The sequence below is a fragment of the Hetaerina americana genome, unplaced genomic scaffold, assembly GCF_022747635.1.
Source record: "Hetaerina americana unplaced genomic scaffold, ioHetAmer1.1.p SCAF_5, whole genome shotgun sequence".
In the NCBI taxonomy this organism is placed as follows: domain Eukaryota; kingdom Metazoa; phylum Arthropoda; class Insecta; order Odonata; family Calopterygidae; genus Hetaerina; species Hetaerina americana.
Window position 1 is genome coordinate 58,199,519 of NW_027287095.1, and position 14,517 is coordinate 58,214,035.

Genomic DNA, 14,517 nt, shown 5'->3' on the forward strand with positions numbered 1-14,517 from the left:
TAAATCCGTCTTCCACTTCCTCTGCACTCGACACCAGGCATTCCTACGCGAAAACACGCACGCCTTCCCTAATTCCCCAACCCCCACACCTCTCCCTCCTCCCTATTCGTCGCTCCTTTTGAATCTTTTGTTTCCCGGAAACGCGGCCGCAAGACATCCACCTCTCCTACCCCCTTCCGGAAGCTTAAGGCCTTTGTCTCCGTTCATCATCTTCGCATTTCTTTTAATTTAGAGGAGATATCTCTCCGTCCGTTCCAGGAGTGCCTCGGTGGTTCTTTTCTCTCCTAACCAAGGAGGAGTGCGAGGGTGCGGAGGGCGAACAGATCTGGCGGATCCTAGAGGTCTTCCGCTGGACACCTGCCCTCGCACATCGCTTGTCAAAACTCGAGCAGAGCGAGTGGGGGCAGCGAGCCTTTTTGCCACGGTTTCACTTAGCTCAGAACTGACGAGTGTGTGAGCTGTCAACCTGTGCATATTTGCGAGCTATGGTGGAGGAGTTGTTCTCAATGTGTGATCATTTAATAAATAAATACGGCATCTCTTCGTTCCAACGTACAGCTCCCCAAACGGACTTCTCTTTGTTGACGACACGTTTCTACCTTACTCTTTGGTTCACGAGTGTAGCTGTGTGTATTGGGAATTGTTGCTTGTGGAGGATTTGTTCTCTTATTCTCCAAGGTTAAGTCAGTTTTCGTTCAGTAATTTCTTTTAGTTTGATGCAATGAAATCTAAACGGATTCAGAACTAAAAAAAATATTTTTAACATGGCATGAATGATGACGGTAGTGTATTCTGAAAACAAAGAGAGCTGTAAATTCGGGAGTAAATGGGAATTCCCCCTGTGACTTCACAAAAGCCACCGAAGATGCGACGGGATAGCCCCCTGTGGCGTGAGATAAGGCAGTGCTTTGGAACATCAGCGTCCACGGAAGGGCCTTCAGTTTTAGGTAATTAATCTATGAAAAAGTATCTAGCAAGTTCCCAGCCCTGTCGTAGACGCTCTGTTGGGCAGTTAACGTAAATTTCAGGCTTTGGGGCCCTTTTCTCAAAGTTTCAATTAATTTTACACGTTATGTAAAAGGTGTATGATTTGAATTCAAAACATTAAAATACACATTTAACCACGATAATTAAGCAGGAGTTGGGTTTTGGTGGGTTAGAATAGAGCTCACCTTTAACGATACCTCATCCACTCGGAGTAGAGGGGAGTAGACATTCCCTTACCCTGTTTCGGTATCCAGAAAACCACACAGCTTGGATTTTAGGTGTGGGTGGTCAAAGAAGGCCCGAGACACTATATAGTTAGTGGGAGAATACTCTTCCCGCTGAGCTGCCGCACCCGTATGAACGACAGACTCTCCCTGAAAAATGTACGCAATGAATTTTAAGACAAATCCACTTAAAACTAAAAGGATGTTTACACAGTCTGTGTAGCGCCTTTCAATCAAAATGAATTTTTGGAACACTCTAAGCACGTATAACTTGACGTGTGCCTTTGCGAAGCGGGCCCCATGAGAATTTATCCCGCGCTCTCCTCAAATCCTCTCCGCCCACACCGTAGTCGCTTGTGCATCGGAGGATAGCATTTAAAAAAGAAGGCCTTCATCCCTCATCTCAGCGAATCTTTCTCCTTCCCTTTCCGCACCACCACCTCCTCCTCCCCTCCCTCCTCTTCCCTCCCAAACCTCACCCCCCATCCGTCTCCGTATACCGGAACCCTCCCGCCGCCGCACCGAAAGCTTCCCCTGCCGCCGGTTAGACAACTTATTCGCGGATTTCTACTCCGCGAGATGGTGAGGAGAGGGGGGCGGAGAGGAGACGGCAGGAGGGGCGGTGCGGAGAGGGAGGGTGGAGGAGAGAGAGAGAGAGCGAGACTTTTTCGCGAACGCCGTCTTTCCCTCATTATCTCGCGGTGCCTTAGCCCGCGAAGGACTCGGGCCTCGTGTGCTGGTGCGCCGTCAGTCAGTGGAGTTATTCTTTCATCCCGTGTTATCTCCTGGATCTCGCGATGGATATCTAATCAAGGAGGGTACGTGCGTCCACTCCGTCGCACCCTGCCCTCTCACCTTCTTCTCTCCCGTCCCGCTACGACTCCCAATACAGTGCGATTTTTATCTCCCCACCGTCTTCAACTGCGTCGCCCGTCGCTGTCGCCTACATTCCCACTGGGTGCGGTCGCCTCGCCGGATGCCGTTTTCTGATTACCCGTCGCCCCGAGCTCTTAGGCGGAGTCGTGCCCAGTCTACGGGCTTGGAAAGAGACTTCATCGTATTCATTCCGATTACGCTTCAGTGGGGGGGAGGACTTGGTTGAGTGTAGGCCCCTGCGTTGACGCAAAATCTTTCGGATTTGAAAATTGCTAATTTGAGAAAACACCGTCCATCTCGTCCGACTTAGCGTATTAGGATGGGCAAAATCTTCCGTGCGGCTCGAATATCCTGTTTCGCGCTCACCTTCCGTTTTCCTGTGGAATAAGATCGTGCGCTAGGAATCTTTCTGGTTCGCCTTGGGCTTTTACCCTCGGTCGACTGAGCAGGACCGCATATCACGCTGAATGTTGTTCCCCTTGTCCGTTTGGGCACATCTTCTGTGACGCTCCGTTGCGAGACTCCGCCTTCAAGTACCATCTCCCCCTTTCACCCTCCCCCCCTTTCCTTCTTTGTCCCCCTCCCCGAAGAACCGATCATTCCTCTTCCTTAACGAGAAATAACTTGCGTAGCAAGCCCCCCTCCCCCCCGCAGTCTTCCTCCCCGACCGACCTTGTCTTACGCCCTGGGAATTCCGCCGTCCGCGACTCTTCTGGGAAGACGAGCGACGCCGCTGCGATTCCGACGTCCTCTTCTTTTGACCCCCTTCGCTTCTGCGGGGTTCATGTCGAGCCCGCTCCGCCACTTCCCACCTGTTACACTCGCCTCGGCCGGGTGGAGAGTGGACGAGGAATAACTTTCCCGCATCTGCGGGTCGGCTTCCTTGTCATCCTCTACTCTTCCCTCTCCCCTCCACCCGCCCTTCTCCCACGCCCTCCCCATTTCCCGCAGAACGAGCCCCAGGTGTGACGGAAGTAAGGTGCACACGGGGGTTTGGGAGGCGGCTCATTCGTATTTCTTTTCCGCCCGTCACCACGACCCCATCCCCTGCCTCTCCCCACCACCTCAATCCCCGCGCGCTCTTATTTTGTTATTCAGGCTCGCCCCCTTTCCCTCCCATTCCCCCTTCCACACTCACTCCCACATCACTGTCTCTCTCTCGCTTTCTTCCCCCATTCCTCCGTTCGTATCGTCATTTGGCATTCCCCTCATCGTCCATTCAGTCCGTATTCCATCACCGGCCAGGAAGCGGGAGGAAAGGAACGTTGCCGCCGGTCGGTCGCGTCGTACTTCACGTGCAAGGTTGTGTCGGGTGTTTCAGCGCGTATCCAAGAACGACTTCGTCATCGCGCGGTGGCGGCAGAATAGAGCGCTCCGTCGTGCCCACCTTGCGATGAGTCAACCCGTGCATCAAGTCCATTGAGTAAGTGTGGGCCTCGGATTTAGAGCCCATCGCTCACGATCTTGCCGCCCGTGGACGCTCCGGTGTCGAGGGTCTCCTGGGATGAATCTTACGGAAATCCTGGTTCCCTCCCCCCGCACCCGTTCATTGTTGCGTCTTTTCCACCGTCTTTTATTCGGTTCGATCTCCGACTACTCCACCTCCGTGTCAGTCTCCCACCCCCTCACGTGGACATCCCCTCGCAGAAAAACCAAGTCTCTCTCCCATCACGTGTGCTCACACACCCGCGCGGCGATTTTCAATGGGGAGCCAGAGGAAGGACGAGGACGCGATTCGCCTAAAGTTTGAGGCACTGGATGTCGTACTTCATCATGTAATTCTCCTTGCATGCTGAAATTATCGCGGAGTTTAATGGCGTCACAGTCGGCATTAGCCAACCGATGTTTTGTTTGCGCTTCTTTGTTCGTTCGTACCGCTTTCTGTGTTTCCCCCCACTGCAATAGGAAGTGGTTTTTCCTTTATCATGAAAAAAAGTGGTGGCCTCTGTATTATCGTTTTAATTTTTTTTTAAGTGTCCTGTTCAAAAAGTGCCTTGTGAAAAATTTATCAAGTCTGGTTATGGTGTGTCTGATGATTCATCTTATTTGGTTGTGATGGTGATTGTAATACCTTGCATTTTTTCTCTTTTTGTCGTGCAGACTCACCAGCCTCTCAAGAAGTGGAGCAATGCCACATGCTTTCGACGTACCTTTGGAGTTGGCGGACGTAGGCTCTCACCGAGATTTGTGAACTACTTGACTGCATCTGATGATGATGTGTACAAGGTAAGCTAAGAATTAGCTTATTTGGTATTATAAGTCATGAGAGTTATCATTTTCTTTAACCAGCCACCATTACTTTATTGAATTGCATCCCATAAAACATAATGAAGCATTTATAATCAAATGCATGTTCATTTCTATGAGCTCCCCCATCATTTGTATGTAAACTTTACTCATTTGTGTGTTTTCAAATGTTTCTTACCTTCCTTGTTAAACACTCTTCATTCATTCATTATTGGATCATATAAGAAAGTTACTTCATTTAATTTTTATATGTGTTAAAAGAAATTGCACAAAATTAAATATGACATTAACTTTTTGAGTAAAATTTGATGATATTAATTACCTTCTCTGATGCCTGCACTTCCTATTTTATTTTTTGCTCATTCATTGCTTCTAATATTACAAAACATTATGTAGAATTGAAGAAGAGCTTATTGTAGAGTCAGATGTCAGGTTTTGTTTTGTTAGAAGAGCCAAGGAAATGTGGTATTGTACTATTGTGTAGTCTTTGCCCACTGAAAACCTACCTTAACCTGTTGAATATCAAGAATAATAATAATTGCCTTCAATACCACATGATACATCAATTTCCATTCTTGAAGAATGCAATATGTATATTAATTCCTTGTGAATTAATTATCTGTGATGCATCAGCCTTGCATACAATCACTTTAATTGAAAGATGTTCTGCAGTAATAAAGCAAACATGACTTGGGAAGACTGCTGTTAGGGTGACTGAAATGCTGGCCATCTTGGGTGGGGTGAGCTTGAATTGTTGGAGGAAAAGGAGTTGGCTATAGGGATGTAGAGAATAATTTAAAAAATTAAACAACTTGGAGTGAACTGCACACAAGAATACTGAATTCTAGTTTTGATTAAAAAGACCACACTTGTAGTATAAAATTGAGAATGCTAGGAAAGAATTCTTATTTTTTAATGGAACTATATTGTAGGCTAGGACCAGGTACCTGAATGATTATTTTGGCCATTTCCATCAAGTTTAACCATGTAAGCGAAGATATTAAGTAGATATTCAACACTAATTCTGCTTTCTTATTTTTTATTTTCTCAATTTTTGATAGTATGAATTGGATTTTCACCATATTCCTTGGCCCCTAAGGCACACTGTGGTTTTTCAGGTTTCAATTTACAAAATATACTTCAATCAGACTGGAAAGGATGGAAGTATTTTAATGTTAACACTTAATCAGAAGAAAATGAAATTTTTAAATTAAAAAAATAACAACTATATAAATGTTTATTCATATAAATGTTATTATACATATTGATTTGCAAAGAAGCAAATTTCCTTGTTTCATTTTAGCTCATAAAGGAACCTAGAACCAAGGAATCAACATCCAAAATTGATGGCATTAGAATTTCTCCTCCATTAAGAAAGAAACTTCTTCATGTGTAATCTATTTAGTTATGATTAGAAAATTTTCTAGATTTTTTAAATTTAAAGCCTACACTGTAAATTAATCTGTTTCCAGAGTGACTAGCAATTGAATTCCCATTGTATAGCCCTTGAGGGTTTCAGATGAGTTAAGAAAAGCTGCTACGCCGGAGTACACTTGTTTGTTGATATATCATTCTCTGAAATATGCCAAAAAATAAGCATAGTCCAATTCAGAATTGGATCTTACAGTGCAACGTCTTGCCTTTTTGATTTCTTTCTCCTTTGTTTTAAGGACTAGAATGAATTGTTTGTACTGTTAGCAAAAGCAATACCTTCTTGCCTTAAAAGTCACCGGGACCTATCTTGAACCAATATATGTCAGTGCTTTTAAATTTCCCTTTGCCAACATCACTTGAATAGCAACCTAGTCATTGGTAGCTATGTATATCTTGTTATTTAACAATAGAAAATTATTTCAACCTTGGGGATTAAACAATATTGTTCTCTTTCGAATAATGACAAGATTATTGTATACCCTTAAGTAACACTATAAATGCATTGCAAACGTGGAATATTAACACACTAAAAATTGAGTTCAGGAGCTCAGGAATAAGAATGTATGGATTTTATGGACTTATTTATTTTTTGAGGTATGTGAGAGAGCAAGTAGTAGTCATATGTCCAGTGAAATATCATGTAGTGAAGTACTTTTCAGGGTTTCACATATCAAAAATTGCCTTTTTGTTTTGTATTGGGAAATGTAGAAATCTCCTCTGTAATTTACTCCAATTGTTGTATTACAAAGTGGGATTTACCCGGTTAGGTTTTGTGTGCATAAAAGCATAAAGAAACTCATTGGCTCATTATTTTATGGAATTGGATTTCCGGTGCCAGATAACGTTATTACAATTATGTATCTACAAACATTATTGTAATGAGATGTATCATGTGATGGCAATGTATGCACTTAGCACAATAGGTATCATTGTTTTTACATGATAAATCTATGGATGTGGTGAAACTTGAGAAAAAGTGATAAAGATAGTATATTCACTAATATTTTTAATGCTGGGCATAGATGGGGCAAGGCTAACTTCGCAGAATTCCCTAGAATTAGTAGACTCTACAAATTTAGTCTGCCGTCATTTAGGACTAGTATGAAAGACTTCCAAGTATGTCTGAGACAGTCTTAGATCTTTTGAATGTTAGAATATTTTTGGGGAAGGGTTTGAATAGATATGGTAACTGTTTCCACTAAAGTTAGAGTTAGGCAGTTAACAGTTAGGCAAAAACGTATTGAGTAGTGTTCTGATCCCTACTGTGTAAATTTTAATGCCAACCATTATGCCATTATTTAATTTTTGCCATTTAATGCCATTATTACCCACAATATTAGGAGAATTGATCATGGTTGTCCCATGAAACAAATACGGTGTGAACTATCGACTAGGAGTTCGTAAGATGTCAATCCATAGCCAATATTGATTTTTAAGAACTTGACCTTGGGCAGTCCTTCATGCTGTTGTCTTCCCCATTGTCAAATTCTCACTTCCATGGATGGTCACCAAGGAGACCCAATTATCGGTATATAGTTCTTAAAAATCAAATTTGGCGTTAGAATTGACGCCTTACAAATGCTTGTCCCGTGTTTTAATAATGACATCTTTTATTCAGTGAATCTAATTTTTTTCAATATGCTAAAAGTGTAATTCTTTGAGGAAGTTTTATGAGAGTAATTTTGTTATTAAGATAATTGTATCAAACACACCATTAGGGCCGGTGTTTTGATTGATTATTTAAATGCCAAGACTGCATCAGTTTTTGTATGCTTCTAAATGGAATTTAAGAATTCTGTTTGACTAAAGTCAAAACTTCAACTAGCTTTTCTATAAAAATTATCAGTTCAAAGAGACTGTGGACTTCCTGCTCACACCCTCTTCCAAGGAGAAAAAAGCTGAACAGCTGTAGTAGACATAACTGAGACCAGGCTGTAATATAGTTCAAACTCTGTCGATCGCCCATTCAACATTTAGGTATCCTGTTGGCTTCTATAACAAAGGCATTCCTCACTTTCATTTAATTCCCTAATTTTAATGGCTGGAAAGGCTTCAATAGCTTTACCAAAATGTAAATACAAGCCCTGGTTTGTCGTTTGGAATGAAAATAAAAGTGATGACTAATAGTTCTAATACTCATGGAAAAGTTTCCTTTGGATAGCACTGTAAAACACCAAACAGCTGGTACGTCTGTGAATATAAACCGTAAATTGTGATAAAATTTTAATGCTACAAGTATACTGACCCTTTCCATAAGTGATTACATAATCCAATGCCAAGTAATGCAATTTCTTCTAGTTATTTTTAACTTCTTACAGTTTAAAGGGAAAAACGAAAGATCCCAAGTGTATGTGTGTGTATCATGAGATAAATTACCGCAATAGATTTCATCATTACATATTTTGAATGTCTCCTTTAAGTGCAGGAAATTAATTTGACAGGTAAAAACTAGTCTTATTTCTGGCTCGATCTTTTGGAAACATTCTAATTTTAGGTGTAGTTATTAGGAGAGGTAGCTGACAACTGAAGTCATCTGCAAAATTAGAGATAGGTTGGTAATTTGATTAAGGTAAGCTCAAACTTCTTCAGGTCAACTTTGAGTAACTCAAAAGAAATTGGATTTTGTTCTTTACTTTTATTCACTTCATTTTTTCTGTAACTGGAAATGGGTGTCTCAATTTTCCACTATTCTTCCATTTCCAATGGCCATCAATCACACCACTCAATAACCGAATTTCCATTTGAGCTGTACCATTTCAGCGACCACAAGCTTCAAATGGTAATGGATGTTTAAAAGCTTAAAGTTTGATATCAACTGAAACTTAAATAGAAGGTTGCAAATTTTTGATAAACTGTGTGTTCTGTTTGTGAATCTTAGTTTGTTTCACCTATATTTGCTGCTGTAATAATGCAACCTATTTCTTCCAGTTTTTTTCACTTGATTTAATGTAAATTATTTAAATAGATACTTGTTTTGTTTATCCTCATCTTGGTCAGGAAAACTAGTGATTCTATTTTACCATGAAGTTAACCTTTCCTAAATGCATATTAGAGGGTGACTACGTCAAAAGTTACTGTCGAGGCATCTCCCGCAGTTCCTTGGAATTTACTAATACACATGATTCATAACTCTCGCATATATTAACTTCAATACATGACCTAGTTAGTAATTGTAGTATGTACCCTGGTACAAGTGAATTTGCTCAAACTGAGTGCATCTTTCTAATGGTGCCTCTATTATTATGCAAGCATATTCCTAAAAAAACTAAATCTTTTATTTTTAAATCATGTATGGTAGCAGTCAATATCTAGTGAGGTATATTATCATAAAAATTATGGAGTGCGTGTATAGGTACCTTATGTTTAAAATGGGTTTTTTTATTTTTGTCCCCCATTTCTTAAAACTATTCATCTGTAATAATATATTCTGATCTACTCTTGTATTTAGTATTGCTTTTCTCTTGATTATCAAATTCATTCATTTATATATCTTGTTATCGGCAATATATTTCTATAAGTGGTTTGGTGTTGAGATTTACCAAGCTTCTAATGACTTGTGTAATTTACGTCAAATTTAGTTACAATGTAGTGTTGATGCTTGTATACAGAGTCATTCAGAAATGCTCACATTGTTCTAAAATTGTACGAATTTTGTCTTTGTTTGACAGTTGTTGTCATCAAGGCATCTACAAGATGAGACGGAGAAAGTAGGAAGTGCCAGCCCCATAGCCCCAGCCTCCGAAACCAAGGAAGAGAAGGCAGAATCTAAAGCAGAAGCCACGGGACCCAAAAGTGATGCCACGGTAGCTGCTCCAATCGATGATGCCACTCTAATGGGTCCACCTCCTCCCCCTCCACCACCTCCTCCCCTTGCGGAGGAGAGAGGGGTGGACATCGGAAGGGTGGGGGGGTGGGCATCCTCCTTTGAGAAGTTGCTGGAGGATCCTATTGGCCTGCACACATTTGCTGTGAGTAATGTTGAAAATTATGTAAAGTTGATAGGTGGCTTATTGACCTATTGGGTCAAGCATTTTGCTTTTAACTGTAGGGACCAGGTTCAAATACAGTTCATGGTTTCATCCTCACAGCTGAATCCAAGTTGCTTGATTTTCTGGTTGCAAAATTATTTTTTGGGAGAGTTGAAATGTTGAGGGGATAGACCTGTCATCATCACCTTAGCATGTGCAGTTACCTTGTTAATAAGACTAGATTAGTAAAATGTGGGCTCTTTCCCTTCCTAGAAAATTAGCTGTCCATGACTAGTTATTGTAACTACTTTTATGTAGCAGATAGGGAGAAATGGTTGCTCTCTGAGGTGAATTAAAATATTTGTTCAAATCATTCTGAAAGAATGTGTTCATCACTGCTTAAAGAAGTACAATGCTATAACCAGGCTTGCAGTTGCTGCATGGCAGCAGTATTTTGAGCTAATGAATGTTTTGATATTCATGGAAACACATGCTGAAATAAATATTATTTTAGTCTACTTCAGCAGGCTTTTCTTAGTGAAAATGAGACAGTGGCACACGATAGAAAATAAAGAGTTAAATGAGACAATAATACACTTAATAAGTTTTCAGGTAAAATTCTTAAATAAGAGTACAGCCATACATAGAAAAACTAGTGACATAATTTCGGTAAATTTCTCATTCAATGATGCATTTCATTGTCATTGATGTAAGCCACCAGCAGTATCTTTAAAAGATATATTTAACTCTGTTAATTCATTAGGGAAATTGTAAATGTTGGTGAATGGCAATGTTTCCAAGGAATAACGGTCGGATGAATCTGCTCAAAACAAAATAGTATTTCTTTTTCTATTAGAGTGCTAACTCATGCTAAATAACATTTTTAGCCTCCATCTTTTTTGTGTGTGAATTCCCACAGGAATTCCTGAAGAAAGAATTCAGTGCGGAGAACATTTACTTTTGGGTTGCTTGTGAGAGATATAGAAATACTCCCAATGATCCTGTGAAAAGTGGCGATGGAAAAGGCGGTGGAAATCAACAGTCAAGGAGGGCAGCACTGGCCCAGGATATTTTTGAACGACATCTTTGTCTTGGTGCTCCTGAACCAGTAAATGTTGATTCACATGCTCGGCAGGAGACAGAGGAAGGGCTTGCAGCTGCCCAGCCAACTCTCTTTCTTCAGGCAAGTTGCCTTTGTTGTCTGTTTTCTTGTTTTTCATAATTAATTGGAATCAACTGTTTTTCAGAAGTAGTTAGTAGTTCATATTCCATTATTTTCGGAGCTCAATTTTTCATTAGCTTAGACTGTCTTTTATAGTCATAGAAAGCAAATGAAAATAGGTAAATTAAGAGAAGTTTGTCTTGTCACTCTGCACCCCTTCGTTTTCTCATTCTTGGAATCATGCTTCTGCATAACGTGTGCCTAAAATCTTGGGCTACCTTAACCTGTTCATTTATTTCCAGTGTAAGTATGTTTCAACGTGTTTAATCGAGTGGTAGCCATTTTTTTTTTTAATTATCAAAATGGGCTATGATTTTGTGGCACTATCTTTACGTAGGCATTCCATTATCTACACCAACCAGTAGATTAATAATTATATGATTTTGTTAATTCTCGTGTCAATTGAAGATGTATTGTGTGTTGGAATGCCAAGATTGTGAATATACTAGTATATATTTTGGATTTTCTGGGTCGTATATATATTATACTCTACAAAATTCAATCATGTATGTAATATAGTTTATAATCTACTTTTTTCTAACAGGCCCAAAAACAAATTTTCAATCTGATGAAATTTGATAGCTATCCACGTTTCCTGAAGTCTGATTTGTACAAAGAATGCCTCCTGAGGGACATGTCCGGCCAATCATTTTCCTTTGGCTCAGGTATGACACTCGATGCAGATCTTTGTCTGAACACCAACCAAGATGGGGATGAAGTGCAATCAGGGAAGGTGAGTTGATTTTGATCTCTGCATAAATGGTGTTGAAATGGCATGCTTCTTCCCTGTTCTGGTATAACTCCCTTTTACTTAAACAGCAACTCAAGAAAAGCCGCAGTGATGCCGAGGAGAGACGTCGCAAATCTTTGCTTCCATGGCATCGCAAGAATCGCTCCAAATCAAAGGATCGAGGAGAGACAGATTACCAGAAGATGAGGGCAGCGGCAGCTGTTGCAGCTGCATTACTCCCCAACAGTCATACTGGTGCTGACGATGCTAGTTCAAGTAGAAGTGATTTAGCTAGCAGCAGATCTTCATTGGCCTCATCTGATCTTGCCTTGATACAAAGAGGGGCTCTTGCTCGCCAGGTACATGCATATAATGTGTTCGTTAACTTTCTTAAACTTTCTGGTAAATCAATTTGGCCTGGAGTGCTGTTCTTAGACCTTGATACTGTTCTTGAGCTTCTAAAATTAGATGTGGTTAGTTTTGACTCTTTACGAGTAGAAAACATATTCATAACTCATTCCCATGTCCAGTCTTAAGCAAATTAAAAGCCCCTTTAAAACTTTAAAGTAATTTTCTTTGCCCTTAGCTGATGCTTAGTGATTTTAAGTTTGGAAAGGGTCTTTTATTTCTCTTTGAAAAATTAAAACTATGTATAATATATTGTATGTAATATAATCTTTCAGTGTTCCCAAAATCATGTTTATTTTTTATGCTATTTAATAGAAGGGTAAAAACAACAGGGATTAATGTTTCACAATATATTAAGTCCTGTATAAGGAAAAATTGGTATGCAAAATTTTCATAATCCTTCTTATTTTACAATTACATTACTGCTCCCTATAACACTCAATTGGAGTGTTTTTTGGCAAAAAATGAATTCACTTTGATTCCTGCCATTTTTGAAGCTGGTACACCTTTTAATTTTTGTCTTTGAATTGCCTATCACTGAGTTTAAAAACCTTCCATTTCTTCTCATGGTTACTTTTACTTTTGAGCTTAGAAAATGTTGCCAACTTTGCGATTGTTGTGAATTACAAAACCGTACAATTCAATTGTTCTGACTTAAGAGATATTTTAATGTTCAAAAGTTCTCCTATATTGCCATTATTCCTTAAATATTGTTGTATGAGGTCCCAGCCCATGTATCTACCTTTAGACTGTTTTTCACATTAAAAATTTGGCTTTGCAGTCCTTGACGTCATCTGAATGGAGTGCAGATAGAGCAGGAAGTGAGGGTGGAGTTAGTGGAACAGCAGTGGGGGCATCAGCCCCTTGCCCACTGTGTCGGGTTATCTTGCCAGATGGAGCAACAACAGTGGTCAACACAGGTGCATCTCGAAGTGTTCTTCAACCACCTCCTTCTAAACAAACTGTGAGGGACTTGGTCAATCGTCTCCTGGAAAAACGTGGCCTAAAATACACTGCTTTCGAAGTTTACTTCTGTGACAGTTCAAGTGATGGAAAAGTATGTGTATCTTTTATGCCTCCATTGAATACCATGTTTAATTATAGTTTATAAATTAAATTGTATTTGTTTAGTTTAACACTTAATCCATTACTCTTTATCCATTTTTTAGTAGTTGAGTTTTTATAGTCATCCATAGAATAAGGGGTATGCCATGGTCAATTATAGCTACTAAAGTAAATGCTATTTGTGTAGTTTACAACTTAATTCAAGTTAAGTTATTCCAAGGACTAAGGTTCTTGGAATAACTCAACAGCTCAGCTATTAATAACTCCCTACCATAAACTCATGATCAACTATTAAACAGCATAGTTTTACAATTTAAGGTGGCACTTAAAGAGGAAAAAACATACTCTAATACACTTCTTTTGAAATGATACAACCATTATATGATTCATTTTCAATTCTTTCCATATTAATTCATTTTTTTTTAAATGAAAAATATAAACCCAGACATTATGTCTGTGTTTGCTTTTGATTAATTTTTAAGCGTTCAAAATTGCCATTTTCTAATACATAGGCATAATTTTAAGAATTAGAAATGATTGAGAGAAGAATGAGTATGGAAAAAAGTTAGAATCTTTGAATGAGTGGGAATAATGCAGAAACCCATTGAGTTCATCGTTTTAGTATGCGAGCATTTTAAATTTAAATTGAAAAAATAAATTAATTTCTCGTACGATTAGTGTCATGCTATGATATATTTAAAATCCTTGTGTATTTATTGAAAGATTGATTCAAGTGTGGCTCTTGAAAATATTTGTTAACAATTCAATTTTTGGCTGATTGTTTTCATTTTTTAATAATATAAGTGCCTCTATTTATATTTCTTAAGTTTTCGTATGAATTATTTTGGAATAATGACCTCTTTAATTTGGGGTTATTCAATTGCAATTGTGTATTTTCAGTAACATTAATCATTTTTTTTCTGGTTCTCATCAATGAACAGCCTCTTGATCTGGAAGAAGATATCCAACTGTTAGGCAGTCGTGAGGTTCGAGTGGAAAGGAGAGTCATTTTCAGGGTGGACTTGCCCAGCCGTAAAACAATTGGAGTAAAGTCTGGTCCTGATCGCACACTGGGACAAGTCCTTCGCCCAATCCTCCACAAATATGGCTATCGCCTGGAAAATGTTGCTCTTTGTCTGGTGTGTACACTTAAATGAATTTAAATTTTTATTCAAACATTGATTGAAATAGCTGGGTTGATCACCTCTATTTAGCCTTAAATACTTCCACATCCTGATTTTGGGATTGTGAAAATGTAGGTAAGCCAATATGTGTGGTATCAGAATGTGTGCCTTCCTACAATTTACATTTTTTCTGGCCTCATCAACTTTCCATTATTCTAATGTTTATAAAACC

General features: G+C 39.5%; 1 protein-coding gene across 2 annotated transcripts in view; it reads left to right on the forward strand.

The window, feature by feature from the left end:
• loco (locomotion defects) overlaps positions 1-14,517 on the forward strand; it is a 104,347-nt gene that overhangs the window by 72,081 nt on the left and 17,749 nt on the right. For both annotated transcript variants that reach the window (XM_071592890.1, XM_071592891.1), the window contains exons 3-9: positions 4,188-4,313; positions 9,437-9,736; positions 10,656-10,919; positions 11,503-11,691; positions 11,778-12,047; positions 12,878-13,153; positions 14,103-14,300. In XM_071592890.1, the coding sequence (XP_071448991.1) occupies positions 4,188-4,313; positions 9,437-9,736; positions 10,656-10,919; positions 11,503-11,691; positions 11,778-12,047; positions 12,878-13,153; positions 14,103-14,300 (1,623 nt within the window). The remainder of the gene's footprint in view (positions 1-4,187; positions 4,314-9,436; positions 9,737-10,655; positions 10,920-11,502; positions 11,692-11,777; positions 12,048-12,877; positions 13,154-14,102; positions 14,301-14,517) is intronic.